The 21,785-nt window shown below is 34.8% G+C and overlaps 6 protein-coding genes across 6 annotated transcripts; 3 read left to right on the top strand and 3 right to left on the bottom strand.

Moving 5' to 3' along the window:
* Positions 1-507: 507 nt before the first annotated feature.
* On the top strand, positions 508-4,428 carry SAPINGB_P002980 (uncharacterized protein; the record flags this gene model as incomplete). Its single annotated transcript, XM_031997698.1, has 3 exons — positions 508-552; positions 635-925; positions 982-4,428. The coding sequence occupies 3 exons, from the start codon at positions 508-510 to the stop codon at positions 4,426-4,428; spliced, it is 3,783 nt and encodes a 1,260-aa protein (XP_031853589.1).
* Positions 4,429-4,579: 151 nt separating this feature from the next.
* On the bottom strand, positions 4,580-6,871 carry SAPINGB_P002979 (uncharacterized protein; the record flags this gene model as incomplete). Its single annotated transcript, XM_031997697.1, has 1 exon — positions 4,580-6,871. The coding sequence occupies one exon, from the start codon at positions 6,869-6,871 to the stop codon at positions 4,580-4,582; it is 2,292 nt and encodes a 763-aa protein (XP_031853588.1).
* A 5,912-nt stretch (positions 6,872-12,783) lies between these two features.
* On the bottom strand, positions 12,784-13,728 carry SAPINGB_P002978 (uncharacterized protein; the record flags this gene model as incomplete). The annotated part of the gene is made up of 1 exon (XM_031997696.1): positions 12,784-13,728. The coding sequence occupies one exon, from the start codon at positions 13,726-13,728 to the stop codon at positions 12,784-12,786; it is 945 nt and encodes a 314-aa protein (XP_031853587.1).
* Positions 13,729-14,204: 476 nt separating this feature from the next.
* SAPINGB_P002977 (uncharacterized protein) lies at positions 14,205-14,787 on the top strand (the record flags this gene model as incomplete). The annotated part of the gene is made up of 2 exons (XM_031997695.1): positions 14,205-14,388; positions 14,456-14,787. 2 exons carry the CDS (start codon positions 14,205-14,207, stop codon positions 14,785-14,787), a joined length of 516 nt encoding a protein of 171 aa, XP_031853586.1.
* A 3,781-nt stretch (positions 14,788-18,568) lies between these two features.
* Positions 18,569-18,980, bottom strand: SAPINGB_P002976 (uncharacterized protein; the record flags this gene model as incomplete). Its single annotated transcript, XM_031997694.1, has 2 exons — positions 18,569-18,876; positions 18,938-18,980. 2 exons carry the CDS (start codon positions 18,978-18,980, stop codon positions 18,569-18,571), a joined length of 351 nt encoding a protein of 116 aa, XP_031853585.1.
* Positions 18,981-19,080: 100 nt separating this feature from the next.
* SAPINGB_P002975 (uncharacterized protein) lies at positions 19,081-19,329 on the top strand (the record flags this gene model as incomplete). Its single annotated transcript, XM_031997693.1, has 1 exon — positions 19,081-19,329. One exon carries the CDS (start codon positions 19,081-19,083, stop codon positions 19,327-19,329), a length of 249 nt encoding a protein of 82 aa, XP_031853584.1.
* Positions 19,330-21,785: the final 2,456 nt, after the last annotated feature.

The raw sequence follows: 21,785 nt of genomic DNA, 5'->3' as shown, positions 1-21,785 counted from the left end.
TTTGGCTTAGGCTTTGTCTGTTTGTCTTTTAGTTGGTTTGTTCAAATGCTGTTGTTGTATATATTAAAACCTGTGTATTTGTTATGTGTTAATGGTGGCTGCGGCAAAATGATAATGTTTCTTTAACACGTGATATATTACATATGATGTGACATTTTAGTATTCGCATAATATGTGTGTTCCTTAGTGTGTTCAGCCGTGCGGCTATCGGCGTTCCCATTTTATTTTTCAATTTGATTTTTGACAAATGTTTGTTGTTGTTGTTAATTTACAAATTCGGTTTTTAGCAAGAAAAATAAAAAAATTTTCCTCCCATTTTTTTTAATTTTTTTTTTTTTAATTCTCCGTATTTTCTTTCAATTCTTTTCTTCTTACCATCATTTGGTTTTTTTTTTATAAAAATACTCCTTTGTCTCAACAATCTCATGAAATATACATCTACCACCACCACCACAACAACAACAACAACAATCAAAAATCCACTATCTCCAATATACTACCTGATAAATGCCAGTCTCTACAGATTCTACGCTATCGTCGTCAACACCACCCGTAAGTGGATATATTATATAGCCTTTTGAGTATTATTTTTTTGTTTTTTTAAAAAATTCTAAATTATTTTTTTTTTAAAAAGTCGCCATCTAAACTGGCCACCACAACAACTCAAGAAGAACCAATAAAATCGTCTTCGCCTACAACTATAGTCCAAACTTCAGACCAAGATATAGTTCAAATAGTTAAAAATGACGACACAACCCCAGATAAACAGGAACAGAAGCTACAAGATGACCAACAAAAACAAGACCCTCCACAACAATCAGTTCCCCTGAAGCGACCAGACCCAAAACCCTTATCAGAAGAAGAAATTAATGAGCGTTCTTTTACTTATCTCGTCGAAAATGTTCCATCAAAAGAAACTCGCAAGGTTGGTCCTTATTTTATTCATTCACTTAAAAACCTCTAACTCTTTTACTTATAAAGAAACAAGATATGGCTAAACGATTTAGATATCTCCTCGGCCTTACTGACCTCTTTCGCCATTTTATCGACATTCGCGCGAAAAACGACCCTGAAATTAAAAAAATTCTGCGCGACATTGACCGCGCAAACTCAGCTCAAGCCTCTGGCTCTCGTCGTAAAACCCGCCGCAGCTCTTCTTCAGCTTCTTCGCGTCGCCGTAAAACAGAAAAGGAAGAAGACGCAGAACTTCTTCTTGAAGAGGAAGATGAAGACCCAGATGAAAACACAATCTTTACCCAATCCCCATCATACATTCAGGGAACACTTAGAGAATACCAAATCCAAGGTCTCAACTGGCTTGTCTCGCTCCACGAAAACTCCATCTCGGGAATACTTGCAGACGAAATGGGTCTCGGTAAAACCCTTCAAACAATCTCTTTTCTCGGCTACCTCCGCTTCATCAAAGACATTCCTGGACCCCATCTCGTCATTGTCCCCAAGTCAACCCTTAACAACTGGGCCCGTGAATTTAACAAGTGGATTCCTGAAATCAACACTCTGGTAATCCAAGGCGACAAAGACACACGAGGAGACCAAATTGCAAACCGTCTTTTTTCTTTCAATTTTGATGTCTGCATTACATCATATGAAGTCGTTATTCGCGAAAAATCTGCTCTCAAAAAAATTGCATGGCAGTACATTGTAGTCGATGAAGCACATCGTATCAAAAATGAAGCTTCGGCTCTTTCACAAATTATTCGTCTTTTTTACTCCCGCAACCGCCTTCTCATCACTGGCACCCCCCTACAAAATAACCTTCACGAACTCTGGGCTCTTTTAAACTTTATTCTTCCCGATGTTTTCACTGAAGCTGAGGCTTTTGACCAATGGTTTACCCCTGAGGAAACTGAAGATGGCCAAGACCAAGACTCAATTGTCCAACAACTTCACAAAGTTTTGCAACCATTTTTGCTACGAAGGGTCAAGGCCGATGTTGAAAAGTCTCTGCTCCCCAAAAAGGAAATCAATCTTTATGTTGGCATGTCTGAAATGCAAGTCAAATGGTATAAGCGTCTTTTAGAAAAAGATATTGATGCTGTCAATGGAGCTGTCGGTAAGCGCGAAGGTAAAACACGTCTTTTAAACATTGTCATGCAACTCCGCAAGTGCTGTAACCACCCATATCTTTTCGAGGGCGCAGAACCCGGTCCTCCTTATACTACTGACGAGCATTTGGTTTACAATTGCGGTAAAATGGTCATTCTTGACAAGCTTCTAAAGCGACTCAAGGAGCAGGGCTCCCGCGTCTTAATCTTTTCGCAAATGAGTCGCCTTTTAGACATTTTAGAAGACTACTGCGTGTTTCGAGATTATGAATACTGCCGCATTGATGGTAGCACCGATCACGAAGATCGTATTGCAGCCATTGACGAATATAATAAGCCTGACTCGGATAAGTTTGTCTTTCTACTCACAACGCGTGCCGGTGGTCTTGGTATCAATCTCACCACCGCCGATATTGTTATTCTATACGACTCGGACTGGAATCCTCAAGCAGATTTGCAAGCTATGGATCGTGCCCATCGTATTGGTCAAACAAAGCAAGTGTATGTGTTTCGCTTCGTCACGGAAAACGCTGTTGAAGAAAAGGTCTTGGAGAGAGCAGCGCAAAAGCTGCGTCTGGACCAACTTGTTATCCAACAAGGGCGCGTTGGGGCCAACAATCCTAATGCCAATAACCCTAATAACCCATCAACCAGCAAAGATGATCTCGTGCGTATGATTCAATTTGGTGCAGAAAATATCTTTAGCACGGCTTCTGGAGGCACAATGAAAGACAATGACATTGACTCTATTCTGAAGCATGGTGAGGAACGAACTAAGGAATTGAATGCGCGTTATTCCAAGCTTGGTCTTGATGATTTGCAAAAGTTTACCACCGAAGGCTCTGCATATGAATGGAATGGCGAAGACTTTAAGAAAAATGGTCACGCAATTATTCCAGTCAATACCGAAGGCTCCCGAACCACTCGTGGTGCCCGTGCTGGAAATCAGTTTTGGATCAATCCTTCGAAGCGAGAACGCAAAGGCGCTACTTATTCGATTGACGATTACTACAAGGACATTTTACAAACCAAAGATAAGACCGCAACACGTACACCGCGGCCGCCAAAGCAAATCACGATCCAAGATTTCCAATTTTTCCCCAAGCGACTGCGGGAACTTCAGGAAAAGGAAATGACCTGGTACCGCAAGCAGATTGGTTACCGGGTCGGACCTTCTAACGATGGGTCTGGAGAACCCGATCCAAAAGAACGGGAACGATTAAATGCGCTGATTGAGGCTGCAGAGCCATTGACTCAAGAGGAGATTGATGAGAAAGCAGCCATCATTAAAAAAGGGTTTTCCAATTGGTCAAAGCGTGATTTGACGAACTTCATTCACCAAAGTGCAAGGTATGGAAGAACAGCGTACCAGCAAATTGCCGGGGAGATGGACGGCAAGTCTTCACGAGAAGTAGAACGCTATGCAAAAATGTTTTGGGAGCATTACAAGGAAATTGAGGGCTGGGAGCGATACATGGCCCAGATTGAAACTGGTGAGGAGCGTCTTAAGAAACTTGCTCATCAACAGAAACTCTTACGGCAAAAAATCGAGCAGTACACTGTTCCACAAGCAGAAATGATCATCACCTACCCAGCAAACAACTCCAAGAAAACTTATAACGTTGACGAAGACCGGTTCATTTTATTATGCGCAGACAAGTATGGTCTGGCATCTGATAATTTGTGGGAAAAGGTACAGCAAGACATTAAAAAGTCGCCACTGTTTCGGTTTGATTGGTTTTTCTTGTCGCGAACCCCTGTTGAACTATCACGTCGATGTGCGACATTGTTATTAGCCGTGACGCGTGAAATCGAAGGGCCCAATGCCATGAAGCGCAAATCGGGACCAAAGCGTGGGTCTTCCAAGCTAGGTACGAATATTATGTCTGCAGCAGATAGTCCAAGTACGGTTGAAACACCAGGCCCCACAGAAGCTAAAGAGGATGGTGCCACTCCTAGTAGCACTACCACCTTAATAGAGAAGGAAAGTGTTACCGTAGAGAAAGTTACCAAGACTAAGGTTACTCATGATAAAGTTACCAAAAATGATGCGGCTGCAAGTGACGAGAAAGTTACCAAAAAGGAGGAAGAAAAGATCCCTGCTGAGAAGAGTGAGAAAAAGCAAGAAGTTTCTACAAGGAATCCTTCCAAGAGCCCAAGCTCTGAGGAAGCTGCCACCTCCATTCCCATAAATTCCGAGGAGAAATCGTCTGTGCAGCGCCGGGCGCGCTTAGACGAGGACGACTCTGAACACCAGGCGCCTCCAGCCAAGCGACCACGTAATGACTCTCCTGTGGAAAAAGGTGCCATAATAGAGGCATCTGCAACACCAACTCGCACAACAACATCCATTTCAAGTTGAAAATAATTTTGAATATGGCTTGCATTTTTTTACAAAAAAAAAAAAATAATAATATACACATAACTATTTTTGGGGACATTATTTTGATTTTTTTTTTCTTTTTTAATTAAAAAAAGTAATGTACAATTGAAAATATTATTTTTTTGTTAAATTATGCTAGTCCGTAACGTTGTTTGCACGACTTGACTTGAAGAGGCGTAATGCTCGTCACATAACAAAAATTTGTAGCGCGACACTTGTCCGACACACACCTTGGCGTATGAGGTGACATGCGGTAGCCAAAGTTTGTATACTTTTGGGCAAACCCACTGTCCCTCCATCGCACATCAGCTTCCTCCGACGAGTCGTCGCCATCAGCTGCTCTACCCTTTTCGTCACGAATCCGATGGGCCACAATCTCCCAAAACTGGGCATCTAAAGGCTTATTTGCGGGCCAGTCATCTGGTGCGTACTCATCGCGAGCAGAGTACAGTGCATGCCAGTCCGTGGTGCGCGAGCCATGTTCATGACTGTTTGCATCAAAGGTATCATTGAGGCGCGTGTAAAAGTTGAGCGAGTCCATGACCTGGAAAGTTTGCGAGTCCACCTTGTAGTAACGCCAGCCGGGATTGTAGTTTGTGAGGGGTGTAATGCTTTGAGCAATCCAAGCTACATTGACCGGGGTCCTTCCAGGCCCATCGTCTTCAAAATGGCGAGTCACATCGCCGGCATACACAAGTTGAAACTCATCACGGTGCGTGTGCCCAAAGAAAACTCCAGTAATAACGTGGGGACTAAACCGTTGAATAATTTGAGAAAATGCTGAAGCTGAAACAGGCATGGCATCCGTGTCAATGCCGCCAGGAGGAACGTGAGCAATGATCCAAGCATATTGACCCTTCTTCTCGCAAGCCACCAGTTCATCCGACAAGAACCGTAAAATTCCACTGGTATCTGGGTCACTAGTGTTCCAATAATTGTACATGTTCCACATGTACCAAAAGTTGGAGTTGAGGGAAATGACGCGCAGCCCACCGCGCGTCGTGACCGCATAGGCACCATAATGACGTCTCACAGAATCGATAGCAGCATCGGCATCGGGGCCAGACCCCAGCCAGCCAAACTCGCTCCAAAGATCAGCCATAAGATTACTATTCCAAGTAAATAGGTTTGCATAACCGCTGCGTTCCTGGGCCACCTGGCCGTACGGATAAGTGTCGTGGTTTCCCAGCACTGGGTAAACTGGAATCCCTCCCAAGTACTGCTTAAACTTTCGCAGCGACTGCTCCTCTTCCCAAACAGAGTCCTCGTAGCTTATTGTCAAGGGGTCATGGTCAATCATATCACCGGTAAAAATGGCAAATTCAAAGCCGAGGCCGTCTTCCGCTCGGGGGGCTAATGGCCGTGATCGCAACTCACGCCCAGAAGGATCGGTATAAAACAAATCCTCACCTTGTTCCAAATCCACATCCTCCAGGTCCGCATAATACATTCGTTTCTGAAGCCCCTTACCACGCACAACAACATCACTTAAAGTGCTATCCAAAAGCAGTTCCGGTGTGTCACAACGATAGTATCCGAGTGGTGGGGCCGGGAATGGGTCGGCGGGGACAATGGACCTGTCACGGCCAGAGCGTGCCATGGGTACATGCTGCGAGTTAGGTGCGCAGCACATAAGAGTGCCGCAATTGCCCTCGGCACCCACTGTGTAATTTCTCTGCAAATGGACGTCAGAGAGATGCAAAACATTAATAGTAGAGCCTCCTGGGGTTGGAGCTTTTGCATTTGCTGGGCGCGGGGGCCACCATCCACTCATGTCGGGTTCCAAGATTTGCGGAAGTGGGCATGCCTTGAAACCAAACATGTAGCAAAAATATGTACTGTCGTCCGAGTCTGGATCCATAAGACGTAGCACATTGTATATATCATTGAGAAAACTGGATCGTATTGATGTAGATGTGTCGGTATTGTTGGCATTGTTAATATTGTCGTCAATTCCTTGATAAGCGCCTGGGGCTACTGAAGAAAATGTACTATTTTCACTGTCGCTACTGCCATATTCGTCTTCATCGTTATCATCTTCGTCATCTTGATTCCAAGGAGCCCAGTCGCTCCAGGACCGCTTCATCATTTTGTCCATCATTGTTCTGCGATTAAGTTTTGAAGTGATTTGTCTATCCCATGGTAACTGCTGGCATAGGGTTGAGTCTCCAAAAGATCCGTCACCTAGCTCGGTACAAAGCCTTCGAATTAATGGTGGAAGTAAGCTTTTAGAAATGAGGGCAGCACGCCTGGCAAGTTTAATAGCTGAACGACAGGCATCGCATGTGAGGCGTGAGTTGCTGGAACTAAACTCAATAATTTTTTCAAATTTGGACGAGAACTCGCCAGGAATATTATTGTTAAGATCCGTCATAGCATGGGCAGGACTTGTCACGAAAACCAGCATCGTGACAGGCAACATCACTAGATAGAGATAGAAAGTTAGAAGCTCATGTGCCCTCATTCCTTCTTTGTCTTTGTTTGATAGTTGCTAAACTGATAAATTAAAAAAAAAACTATATTTTTCAAGCAAAATAATGATGAAAACACGAGCGTTTGTGAGACTATTTAAAAATGATATTCAAACAGCTAAAAGAAGGGGAACTAAAAGCAAGATAAAATGAAAAAGGCGTATTAAAATGATTTAATTATAGCCTCTTTGTTTTTATTACCCCGAAAATGATCTTTTTTGTTTTAAAATTTGAAAAGATTAAAGGAAATTAGCTTCTTGGGAACGTAAAAGGTAAATGTTTAAAGAGTCATTGGCACGTTTTTTTGGCAGCAGTAGACAAAAGTCTTTATATAAATAAAATATCAATATTCATATTAAAGCATATGATTAAAGTATTGTCCTTATAGTTGGAATTCATGGGATCTTTAAATGTCGAGATGAAAGAGTGTTTTTGACAATGAGTAGTCTTTTACTCCAGTACTGTAAGAATATGGAATGCAAATAATGGTAAAAAAATGATGCAAATATAGAAGAAAAGATGCATAAACGATTTATAAGATTCGGAAAAGATAGAATTAAAAAAAAAAAAAGTAAAAGTAAATTAAAAGTTAATTAAAAGGGAAAAAAAGGGGGGAAGTAAAAGTAAATTAAAGGGAAGAAAAAAAAAGAGAAAGAGAAATACTAGCCGATTTTGATGGAAAAAAAGAAGGAAGGTTGAAATTAAAGATTAGAGAAAAAAAAAAGATAGAAAGAAAGAAAGAGCAATCGAAAAGGGTGTTATAATCTCGATGATAAAAAAAAAAAAAAAGAAAAAAGAAAAAAGAAAAAAAAATCCCTACAAGATACTATAAGTTATATTTGCATGAATACAGGCCGTTCATCGAAATGTTTGAGATGATATGATATAAAGTGATTACATTTATTCAAATCTATAGAAAAAGAAGAAATATATATATATATATATATATAGTTAGTTTTTATTTTACTTAATTTCATTAGGTCATATTAAATATTTATTACATACAAAAGCCTTCATTTTTTTTTAGCTATTACCATGTTTCTCCAGAAATAACCAAACTTGAATGTAATTTTGGTTTCTCTTGGTGACAAGTGTAATATTATTATTATTATTATTATTATTATTATTATTAACAGTGGATATAGCAGATTAGCACCCGACAACAAGGTATTCATTATCCAGAGTAACATGTAAAAGAAAAATCAAACAAAAACCCCCGGTTTGCTCGAATACCATCGGATTGAAAGTGTTGCAAAATTGCGTCCTTTAACAATAGTAGGCCGCCATGACTTGGTATGAATGTTGTGATCTGGACTTCCGGCCACACACCCGAATATTGCAATAGCGCTACTTCCAGAGACCGGTACTTAAACCACACAGCGCATGGAGTGGTTAAGGTTCCCGAATACACCGGGTAGAAAACAATGAATCATTTTTTATGAAGAAGGAATATATTAATCATCTATATATATATATATATATGTTAAAGGTATTGCTATTCATTATTAATCAATCCCTATCAATTAGATCGGGTAATAGCACTTGATGTGGTCTACTAGCATTGTGTCCTTCGATCCTACTGCTAACCTATTGATAGTCTTACAAATCTTAGTTCCGATTCCGAGTCACTGTAACACTGATGGGCCATACTGGACTTTTAATCTTTTCTTCCAGCTTATTCCATCAGTTCATATCGCTATATATTTTTTAGTCGAAAAACTCCTCCGTTATAACGTCAATTTATTTTTATATTTATAACTTCAACATAGATTTATTCACAGGCTCTAAATCAATCAAAAACTGTCTAGTAAAAACAGTTTTTTTTTTAAAAAAACGAGATTATTACAGTCCTGATATTGTATTAAATGGAAAGCTTAAATCTTTAGGGAAAAGCCTCGGTAGAGTTATTTGAATTAATGGGCCGATGAGCTAATCATTCTGTTTAGTTTTTGATGGCTTCTATATGTCAATATATACAAACAATATGCAGTTATTATCATCTTTATGTCTATTCCATTTTCTTGGAAAGTAACTTTGGTTTTTTAGTACAAATAATAAGCACATTCAGTTGATTAAAATATATATTTAAATGTGGAACGTTTACCCAAACAAGCGAGTGGCCGGATTAGTGGCTTTTCTTAGCCCGCACAAACCCCCCTCGCCTTCAGAATTTTGAGACCTGTCACCACCATCCCCTGTACTCTTGACTCTCGTATTTTATAAATACGAGAAATATCAAAAAAACCACAAGGGCTAGGGTTCTTATTATTGTATTTAATAAAGATACAAATTTCCTTTTTCTTCCTTATTTATTTTAGTATTAAGCTTAATTTTCTTCTCTTTTGAGACTATTTGCTCTTGTTTTTAATTATTATTATTATTACTTTTATCATAATCATTACTTTCTATCATTATTATTATTTTTTTGTTTTGTTTTTGGGAAATTATACATATATATTTTATATAAGTTTTGGGTTTTGGGTTTTTTATTCTTCTTGTTCGAAGATCCTTTGCTGAAACTTCATCTATGATTTTAATAATGTGTTGAGTTTTTATCAATAGATTTTGAGAAAGTCTTTTGTAAAAAGAAAAAAAGATACGGTACAAAACTATTTCTGTACCATCGGATTGTATATAACAGTTTTTTTTTTTTTACTATCACCGGAATTTATTATTTAGATTCTTCCCCTTTCTCGACTTCTTTCTTTCAGGTATCAACATTAAGTTCTTATTTTCGAACTCAAAATTTCTGCTTCTTATAAAACTCTTTTTTCTATGTTTCTTCTCGCATTTTTTTTTCCTTCCTTCCATACTTTAAGGTTTCCCTTTTTTTTTAGCTATGATCTCGTATTTTTTTTGTTTGTTTGTTTGTCTCCCTTTTCTCAACAAGCCTAGTTTTCTTTTCTCGTATTACGTTTGAGACCTTTGGCTTGCATATTGGTTTGTATGTGGTTGATCTGTTGTAACTAATGAGAAAGGGAAATATTTTCCAATAATAAACCAATAAACGTGTTTTGATAAAAATAGTAATGCCGTAAAATGTTTTTACCAAAAAAAAATTTACATAGCCCGAAGTTAAGGGATTAGAGTAGCATATGTTAATGTTAGATATATATCTAATGAAAAATTAATCAATTCATTTTACAAATTTAAAGATCTTATTCATAGTTTTGAGATATTCTTATTAAAAAATTTTTTGATATCAAAAGAAACTGAAAAAAAAAAAAAAAAAAAAACGAAATCTATGCTTCTGTCATAGCTTCTTCCTTTCAAAGTAAATAAGTTTTGTGGTTTCCGTGTATATATCCCGAGTAAATAGGATATTGTCAGGTTATAATTGGCTTTTACAGTAATTACTGTAAAAGCCAATTTCGAAACTGTAATACCAATATATGGGGCAAGACAAAAATAAATAAATAAAAATGTTAAATTTTTATACTATGGTTTTAGAAAAAAAAAAAATTAATAAGGAAGAAAATATTAACCTTGTTAAAACGCACCTCCATCTTCGTATTTTCAAAATACGAGAAAATCCAAGGATTCCGCCAGGTTAAGGGCTCGGTATTTACATTTCAAACGACGTTTTATGTTTCATCAAAAAGTAATAAATCTTATGAAAAGAATATTTAATGCCACTGTCACTAATGATAATCCTACAATCGCCTTACTTAAATTTATATACATAAAGGTATGTATGATATTTCTATAATTATCTTTATTCCGTCGGATAGAACCCTTCCCGCTAGATCATCAATTTTTTTTTTCTTTAGAATCCGTTCCTGAATCTTTTATTCCACAAAAAATCAATCATGATTAGTATTCAATTCTATAGGACGCTTATATTGTTTAATATTTTCCTGATGATATTAATATACCAGGCATAATGTTCTAATTTTGCCCACGTCTCAGTATTTTGATTATGGCTTGTTTCGGGAAATCCTGTAGAGTCCAACCATCCGACGTAGATAATTTAGCATCCCTGTAAAGTTTTATACGAAGCACGCTACTTCTCACCTTAAGTTTTTTTTTTTTTCATAAAAGATTTCTATGGTTGCTGATAAATTCCAAAAGTTTACCTTTAGTCAGTTATTTTTAAATAAAGTTAAAATAACTGGATTTCAAAAACTATAGTTGATAGTTTGAGAGAAAACCACATCAAAATTTATCTTTGTATGCATCTGAGTAAACTTACACACTCAATCTTTTTCTTTTTCTTTTTTTTTCAAAGTAACCACTTGTGATATGTGCATGATACATGGAGATGGACATAGAATGCTGATCGAAATACTAGATTCTGAACTCGAACTTGTAGATATTTAAAAGAAAAAAGAAAAAAAAAAACCCTCCATATCGTGTTCGTTTTATCAACTTAAAATTTACTATTAAGAACGCTAAGGTTTCGATGCTCTACTTCCCCTCTTCTGTTTCTATTTAACTATTTATACGAGGTTATATTAAAAATAGGTTTACGAGCTAGCTATCAAAGTATTACTAACCAACTTTATATATTGTTGTTTTATGAAAAGAAAAAAAAAATGACTATGTCACACTTTCCAGTATACTTTCTTGGTTCTTTGAAGTAGCAACTACTATTCAGCAGTATTTCTAACTGGCTGATTGCTGTAAATATAGAGTGTATCGAGATCCAGATTTTAAGAACAATGCAAAGCTTGGTTAGATCATATCTTTATATTTCCCAAAGAGTTAAAATGGTGTCAATCTGCAGCATCACTATCGCCTTACTATGATCCATTTTTATAATGGAATGTATGGTAACCTTTTTAACTCTTCCTATAATCAAGGTTTCAACCCTTTATGAAATAAAGGTCTCAGCCTTTTGCTTTTTTTTTTCTTGGTTTTGTGAATGTCTAGACCAAGACAAGTTTTTTTTCATATGTTCTATTTTATAAAACACGAGAAAATCCAATTATTCCACCAGGGTTAGGAAATAATAGATCTTAGTTCTCTCTGTTCTGGCCTCATCCGGTAAAGTCTTTTTTTTTTTTTGTGGTCGAGTCGAGGGTTTTTTTTTTTTTTTATTTAATTATTTTTGTTCTTGTATCTTCAAAGTCTGGAAGAGTCTGGATTTTACCAAAGACCCTCCGTATTTTTATGGTCGTCTAGACTTTCTCTGTTACAAAAATACCTGCAAATAAGATCATCAACAAAAAAAAATAAATAAATAAAAATATCTAAATAAAACATAGAAATGAAGTTATAACCTCATTTAAGAAAAAAAAAAAAAAAAAAAAAGCAGCATTTTTAATATTAAGTGCTTACAATAAACTGTTTTCTATATACAAAAGTGTTGAAAAAAGTTTTATAAATAATAGAATCTCTTTACGCTCTTCTATTTAAACCTCAACTTTTAACCTCAATCAAAGGCTGAAAGATAATATTTATTATTTTTATTTTATTCAATTATATTTTTATTGGTTTTCATTAATATTTATTACTATTATTCTTCTTCCTTTTTCTTAACTTTGGTTAAAAAAATATTAATGAAACTGTCAACCGTTTGATTATTGTGTCTCTTAAACCCAAATTTAGAAGAAAAATAAACTTATTTTAGTGTTTTTAATTTTTTAATTTTTATTTCTATTTTTATTTTTTCATACGCTAATCAAATAGCTTCCATAAAAGAAACAAATTACATCGACATAATAGATCACTAAGGTAAAGGCCGTTTTTAACAAGATAAATAGACTATCCAAGCTGACAACATATCAAATTCCAAAGAGATTCTAATCAAATTCCAGTTTTCTAAAATACAATAATCTATAATCATTTGTTCAAAATTTCTATTCTATAATACCCTTAATCAGAAAAAAAAAAAAAAAAACACTACGACTTTTTTTCCCTCTTATTTCTCCCAGTACACAGCTAAATCATTCACAGCAGTCATCCATGCCTCGTTCTTCGACAACTTATCTGGAATAACTCTAAATTCCCAGTACTTACTTTCTTCGTTTCCATCCACGTCTTCAATCGCCTTAAACAACACTGGATACTTTTCGCTCAATTCTGCATCCGAGTGATGGTTAGTATATGTTGTCAAATTGTTACCAATGACAACTGTACGCAAGGAGGACTCGTTTGCACGCGCCAGCACTTTTTCTGTAAGAAGAGGAGGCGAATGAATCACATAGTATAGGGTTGCACTGGTATTGGGTTTAGCTATTTGTGGTTCCTCCGGATCGGTTTGACTCACAGTGTAACCCAAGCGGTCAAAAAGCTTAAGATCAGCTGGAGTAAACACCGGATCCCAGCATGAAACTGAAGAAGAGGGTAGTCCGAGATGATTTAACAGTAGACCTAATAACGCTAACTGGTACATGGCGTTGTGTGAATCTGTAGGTGAGCCCAAGGCAAGACATCGAACAATGGATATGGGTGTTTGGCTCTGTGTGGTTTGTTGAGAAATTTCCTTGAGATCCTCCTTAGATTCTTTGTTTGAGTCTTTATCTGATTTTTTATCAAGATCATCTTTGGGATCATCTTTTGTATCCTTTTTAGTTTCTTCTGTATTAACTTCTTCCTGACCCTCTTTGTCGCTCTTTTTTTCTTTTGGGAAGTCATCCTGAGTGCCCTCGGTGATATCTTCCTTCAAATCCTGCTTATTCTCGGGTATCAGTGCATCTAAATGCGCTATGATTGTAGAATAAACAACAGACCCCTTAAATGCGTCTGCCTTTTCTTGCAAATCTTGTAAGTGATCCTCGACAGTTTTCTCGCGCACAACATACTTGCTGCGTCGAGCTTTACGTTTCGACACCACTGGTGTAAAGCCATCATTAGCATCCGACATGTTGTTGATACGATAGCTGTGGTGACTGAGGATATACTGGTGTGGTTTTATCTATTGACGTATGTGTATTAAGGGGGGGGGGGGTATCAGTGTGACATAGTAAACCCCAATCTAGGAAAGTCGTGATGGCTGAATGGAGTATTCTTTTAAAGAGTCAAATGAACAAAAAGGAAGGCTGGCTGGCAGTGCAGATTTGAAAACCAAAAAAAAAAATCTTTCACAGTGTCTTTTTTTCCCCACCTATTTTGTTATTACAACATTAAGATTTCTATTACACTGTAAATTTTTTTTTTTTTTGTTCCTCTCTAATCTGGTCTCATCACGGGTGCAATATCGCCAAAAAAAAAAAAAAAAAAAAGTACCCACTTCTTTCATTACCCCCTAACCACCAACTTTTATTTTTTATTTTAATTTTAATTTTACATTTAACTAGAGTTATCTTTTGATACTCTAATTTCATTTTTAAATTATCAAAAATGGCACGAACAACACCAGCAGACCATACTGCTCGCCGACGAGCACAGGTCGGCGGGAAACGTATGACTGTTGCTGCAAAAAAGAGAGTGGTACAGAAAGGACGCGTCATGAAAATGGAAGCCCCAGCTGCTGAGGCTATTTCAACATCTTCGTTAAGCTTAAGTTCGCCTTCTCTTATTAGAGGTAAGCTTTTATATACCCTATTTTTTTTTTTTTTTTTTTTTTTTTTTGTTCTAACGTTTCTTCCCAGCAGGAGACCCTGTTCCAATCAAGAAGCGACGGTATAAGCCTGGAACCATTGCTTTGCGCGAAATCAAACATTACCAGAAATCTACGGACCTGCTCATCCGAAAACTTCCCTTTGCACGTCTGGTACGCGAGATTGTGGTTGATTATTTGGGCGTGGATATGCGATGGCAGTCAGTGGCCATTGCCGCGTTACAGGAAGCAGCCGAAGCGTTTCTTGTGCATTTGTTTGAAGACACCAATTTATGTGCAATTCATGCGAAGCGGGTTACTATTATGCAGAAAGATATGCAATTGGCGCGACGGATTCGTGGTGCCTGGGGTGGAGGCTACTAAGTTTTTTTTTTTTTTATTTTTTTCTTTTTAAAAAAAAAGGAATGGAAATGATTATGACGACGGGTTTATGAGATTATGCTAGATTTACTATTGTTTGCTTACCGCTTAATGAGATACATATTATTATTATTATTATTATTATTATTTTACAATTGTGATAAAGCTACATTTACGAGGAATGACAAAGCGTGCTAATGAATGTTTCGGAATAGATATATGATGGAAGAATTGATTTCGAGAAGTTATAAATTTGAAAGAAGCAAGCTTTGTGAAATTTCAGCGACATTGAAGGGTACCAACGACTAAGTATTCCGACATCCGATAAGTTAACATGGGGTTATCCATTATTATAAGTTGACAGACTAATTAAATATCAACCTTATATAAGCTGTATTTTTCTTTTTAAATTTGACTGCCACCATCCAAGGGATTTTCACTGACCCATCCAATTCAATATGCTCTTATGGGATTTGACAAGTACAGCCACATATTGGTGATGATAATTATATATAATAGATGAAGGTACAACTGTAATATAACTGATTTATCAACTATAGAACTATTAAGGAAATATACGTGACAGCCGCTATAGCAAAAAAAAAAAATTATTTTTTTCCGGCCTGCTACTGCAACAAATCTTTCATACAAAATCTATCTATCTCTAACTCTATATATATTTCTTTTGGGCGTATTGTTCCTCCATATTATAACATGTATGATTCGGTAATCCTTTCCTTCCGCTCATATTTGACACAATTTAACACTGTCATTATACTGTTGGCTGCTGCCTTTGTTCCTGTTTCCCTCGAACAAAAGTGCAGGCAGGCGACCGTTATATATCAGCCCGTGTTTTGCTTCCCGAGTTGTAGATTTCTTTCTTTTCTCCACCCCTCCCGCTTTTCCCCCTATTTTAATTTTTTTTGTAAGCTGCATAGAGGTACGGAAAACCCATTAGACTAATGTCCAATCAAAACTTTTTTTTAAAAAAAAAAATCAATCATTGAAGTGGCTGAGGTAAAAGTAAAACCAAAAAGAAAAAAAGAAAAAAATATAAAAAACACCTTGGATACAATAACTGTCATATGTGTCATTGTAGTAGTAGTAGTAGTAGTTCTTCTACCAATGTTATTTTTTTTTTATCTCTTTCAAAATCTTCTATTGATAATTATTATAATTTGTTAAGCGGCTATACCCCACAATGTGGAAAATAGGGATGTGATAATATAATTCGAAGAAGGAATATATAATATACAGCCACTAAGTCTCAATGGTTATAAGTAAGAGATGGCGAAAACTCAATTGAACCAAGGGATTAAAAACAAAAACAACAACAAAAACAATTAAACAATTCATGTACTTTTTGAAATAATAATAATAATAATTATCTTTGATATGTTTTAAAATATGTCAATTGCTCAATTGAATTATTGATAATATCATGAGACTTGTATATTTGTATGTATATTAAAAATTTGTTAAATATCTTTATTTTAATCGTTGTGTGATTCATGGCATGTGGCCATCATGACCGATCTCGGAGCTCTCCAGCTGACTCCATACCTGTCAAATCAGCCGTGCAAGGACATTAGTAGCTACACTGACAGACAAGACAACCTAAAATTGAGCGTTTTTTTTTTTTTTTTTTTTTTTTTGGTGGGCCAGTAAAAAGTGACTAAAATGTGTCATTGAGAAATGAAATTACGGACAAAAACAGTTATTTATGAATTGAGCTACTTGAAAGAAAAGAAAGAAAGGAAGAAAGAAAGAAAGAAGTTATTTTGAATTTGTGAGTTTTTTTTGTGGTATGTTGGTGTTGGAGAAAAGGATTGTGTTTAGTAACCATATAAAAAAATATAAGCGTACATACGTTTATGGGCTGAAAGGGTGCTTGATCCAAAAATGAGTTTATGACCTATTTTGTAATACAATATCCAATTGAGAACTGAAAAAAAAAGAAAAAAGAAAAAAACCACTTTAAATTATTTTAAACCTTCTTTTTATTCTTCTATTTACATGTTATCATCATCACCAATTTTTTTAATTTTAATTTTATTTTCCTTTTATTAATAAACATAAAGCTAAGCCATGAACTCGGACTGAATATCTATGTCAGAACAAAGTTAAGCAATAGAAGAGAAAAACCGAAGAAGTTACTCAATCACAGCGACATGTTGTTATTTCTGAAACAGTCAAATGTATACATATCCTGAGTTTTTAAAGCAGCTGAAATCTTGAGTTAATAGGCTTCAGCTTCACCCATCTCCTAAGAAGCAAGAAGGAAGAAGAATAAGAAGAAAAAAAAATAATACAAATGACTACCATATCTTTGATTGAGAAGTGCTCAGCTTCATTGATATTACGTTTATACTAAAAATAAAGAAGGCTTGGAAATGTAATGGGTTTATATTTATAGATGATCTATGTCATTTATGTTTGGAAAAAGGACCTTATATAAACCCAATCCAAGCCTCTTATCGATTTAGCAAAAAAAACTTTTTTTTTATTCTTTTGCATCATCGTTACAATCATGATATTCTTAAATATTTAATAACATAAATACAGATTTTCAATTATTTTTAAGGTAAGATTGATTGATATATAGTTATATGATACCGTCATCCTATCGATAATTACCATATCATCATTATCAATATTGTTGTTACATTTAACGATTATTTCTTGTGATTTCACTAGCATATTAAAACATTGTTTTTCCCTCTTTAAATCAATCACCATTTTTTCCATGTATATTCTATATATATATATATATATTGAAAGCCTCTGATTGATTGGATTTATATTTGTGGTCTTGCAATTTTTTATTTGGCCTTGAACATTCCTTCAAACTAACAACCCAAAACCTATAGGTACAGAAAGCGGCTCAAACAAATAAATAAACAAACTCTAGTTTATGGCATTATTTAACGCTTGATTAAAAAATTTTTTTTTTTAAGTCAATATTTAAACTCCTTTTTCTTTTTTATTCTTTTAAAAAAAAACTTTTTTCATGTTTTTTACGCAGTCCTGGATGTCTTCAAATCAAAACTTCAGACAAAATATAAGTGGAATAGATGGTGGGGCTGGTCATCAGCCAAGACAAGATGAATCACAACCACCTGTATCCAATGATATGACAGATTATTCACTGGAATCATTAATGAGTTCAATAAATTTTGATAGCTATATTTTAAGTGAGTTATAAAGGGTTTGGAGTTAAGGGTTCAAAAAATTGGAAGAGAAGAGAAGAAAAAAAAAGAAAGGGTTCTATAAAGTGATTTAGGTTATAGACTAACCTGTCAAAAATTTTTTTTTTTCATTTTTTAGCCGAATCATTTGGAACTGAAAATATTAGCACAACCCCGTCGCAGCCAGTACAGCCAATTATAAATTACACCATGAATATGGGAGTTCATCAGATACAGCAGCAGCAGCAGCAGCAGCAGCAGCAGCAGCCGCAGTATGCTCCGGCAGCATATAATAATACTGTACTTATGGATGGCAGTCAAGTTTACCCCACACAGTACCCAAATGTCAGAGGTCAAGAACAAGATTCCCATAATCATCACAATAATAACCATAATCATAATACTTTATACCAGGCTCCTACAGTTTATCCAAGCAGGTTAGAAGTGGAGTCTACAAACATAAATCCAAGTTTACATAATATACAAAGCTCACAACAGACTTTTTCATCTTCGACACAAAGACATCATCATATGCATCATCATTCGGATCTTATACCGCATCAATCTCACCATTCTAGTCATAGACCTCATAATACTCACCGTTCAAGCGTATCGTCAAGCACTGCATCTAGTTCAGGAAGTTCTTCTCGATCCTCAAGTTTTTCAAGTTCATCTTCGTCTTCTTCACGATCACATATGGTCAATTTACCTTCATCTGATCCAGCAACGGCGGCAGCTGTAGCAGCAGCTCGATCAATTGCTATGACAGTTTCTGCACCCAGACCCCCCGTTTCATCAAACTTGCATAGTATGCCGTACCCAGACTCGACGCATGGGGGGAGCACATATTCTTTACAGTCTGTAGACCGTACAGGACCAGCCTTAGATCGGAATGGTCGAAGACCTAGAGTATGGACAAATCGGAGGTATAAGTGCAACCATTGCGATAAGGAATTTTTCCACACGGAGTTGGATGCATTTGCGGCACATGTTTTGGAAGCTGAGCATCTTTTAGGAGTTGAAACAGTAGGTCGGCGATTCAAGTGCAGCGATAGGGAATGTAGTTGGCATATAATTGGGTTTACACGACGACTCGAGGCTCAAAAACATGAGCGTCGAATACATTATGATCCAACCATTGAGTGTCGGTTTTGGAGAGAATCAAGAAAAGAGGCGTATCCAGGAGCAGGAGTTTGCTCTTCGAGATGGCATCCAGATCAAGGGTCAAGGACTCGCCATGAGCGTGCAGTACATGGGAAGCAGTGGAATGATGAATGTGAGGAGGAAGAGCAGAGACACTTGCGGCAATCAGGTTCCCGATGAATTGGGTAGCAGAGAACTAGCACATGAAAAGTGAATTGAAAGCAGGGCCCTTTTTTTTTTTTTTTTTTTTTTTTGAAAGAAAACAGGGAAGGAAAGAAAGTCTTTGTTGAAAATAAATTTATTATTATTGCAATTTAATTTTATTTTCTATCTAAAGAGGACTTTTTTTTTAGGGAAGGGGGTTTTTTTTTTTCATTTTCATTTTCAAAATCATATCAAAAAATGGGTATGCAGGTCATGACCAGATATTGTTGGTTTTTTGATTTTTAAAATATATAATGATAATGATAATGATGACGACAATGACGACAATAATAGAAATATTGGTCTATTTTTAAATTCAGAATAGATATACTTATTATTTTTACGACAGTTGAATTGATTAGCAAGCGTTTTTTTTTTTTTACATTAGTGTATTATTTATATTGCTTTTTTTCTTTTTTTTTAAAAAAAAAATAAAATGCAATAAAATCTCATAAAATAAGAAAGAACAGACGAAAAAAAAATTTTTTGAAGTTTGAAGTTTGAAGTTTGAAGGTTGAAGGTTGTTTAAATATTAGATATATAAAAGCCACGGATATATGATAATTGGGAAACAAGGTGATTGACATTTTGATTTGCTTTATTATTTCCACAAGTTAAAAAACATAAGGGGTAGCCTTTAAAAACAACACATGATTGGTCAGAAATGTTTGATATATATTTGGCGGGTATATATATATATATATATTTTTTTTTTTTTTTTCACTCCCGACAGAGGCCTTTTTTTTTTAATTGAATGGAAGGAGAATATTTTTCAAAATCAGATATAACTCATTTTATTTTTTTTATTTTTTTTTTATTTTTTTCATTTTATTCATTTTCATTTTCATTTTCATTTTCATTTATTTCTTTTATTTTTCTTTTTATTTTCTTGTAAATGAAGGTAAACTGCAAAGGTTATGCAGTATTATTAAATAAGTGTTATATAAAAAAAAATTTAAATATTATAAGGCCTAATGTATATTAAATGAAACCATTAAGGTCTTGAATTGATTAAGACAACAACAACAACAACCACAGCAAAAAAAAAAAAAGAAGAAAACAGAAACCCAAAAAAGGACTGAGAACCAAAAAAAAATATAACCATAACAGGGTAGTAAATACAAAGTACAAAGTACAAAGTATAAAGTACAAAATGGATGGATGGATGGATGGATAGATAGATAGATAGATATCTCATGAGATATGATTATAACTCTATGCAGCCGTGCTACCCGAAAGCTTGTTTTTTTGTTTCTTTTGTTGTAACCATAACCGAATAAACTTGTTATACATTTTTTTGTTTGTTTAATATTTAGTTTGTTTGTTCTTTTGATATTTTGTTTGTTTGTTTGATATTTTTCTTTTGTCAATTGAGTTTTTTTTTTTTTTTTTTTTTTCTAATTATCTTGAATCAATTTTTTTTTTCATAATTCCTCAAAAAAAAAAAAAAATGAATTAAAAGAAATAATTATAACATATAACCCTAGATACAAATTTTTTTTTCAAAGGGAATCTCTAGGCTAAACAGACAAAAAAAATAGATATATTAGAACAATATGTTGTTGCATTAATTTGAAAAAAAAAAAAAAAAAAAAAAAAAAAAAAAAAAAAAAAAAAAAAAAAAAAAAAAATTTTGATCGCTTAAAAGGATTGTAAAAGGAAAAAGAGTCAGCGAAAGTGTTGGTACTCAGCATAGGTATTAAGATATTTTGATTAGTATATATATATATATGCTTATATTAGTTTCATTTGGAGGTATTGATATTATGAAAAAAAAAAGATTAGTAGATATATACCAAGATGGTTAAATTTATGTAGTAATTAGTATTGATAGATGTATTGGGGGGAGCTTTTTTTTTTGTAGTAGTATAGTTCAATGGTATTTGTATTTTTGTAGTAGTATAGTTCAATGGTATTTGTATTTTTGTATTAGTATAGTTCAATGGTATTTGTATATGTATTCTGTCAATAATAATACAAAAAAAAAAAGTCAATGATAATTTTGTTCAATTCTTTATATATGAATGAATCTTTATTATAAGGAAATAAATTTGAAAAAAAAAAAAAAAATTGATTAAATCATATATGATTATAAAATAAAAAAATAAACAAACAAATTTTATATAAACTAATATTTTATTTTATATTTTGAGTTTTAAAAAAAAAAATTTGATTAAATCATATATGATTAAAAGGAAAATAAACAAACAAACAAACAAACTAATATTTTACTTTATATTTTGAGTTTTTTTTTTTAAAAAAAAAAAAAGGGAACTCTTATAGTAGTATAGATGGGATTTTGAAAATAAAAGTAGTCGATTGAGTGCATTTTAAAAAAAAAAAAAAAGATAGATTTGACATGCAAAACTCTTTGTTTTATTAAATTATATATATATATTTTACAAAAAAAAAACATATATAATAGGAGTTTACAAGAAATCATGATGTATATTGATATGTTATCGG

The sequence above is a fragment of the Magnusiomyces paraingens genome (assembly GCF_902498895.1).
Source record: "Magnusiomyces paraingens strain CBS 517.90 genome assembly, contig: contig2, whole genome shotgun sequence".
Classification (NCBI taxonomy): domain Eukaryota; kingdom Fungi; phylum Ascomycota; class Dipodascomycetes; order Dipodascales; family Dipodascaceae; genus Magnusiomyces; species Magnusiomyces paraingens.
The sequence above is the reverse complement of the archived record's forward strand: the minus strand, read 5'-3'. Positions and strand labels throughout refer to the sequence as shown.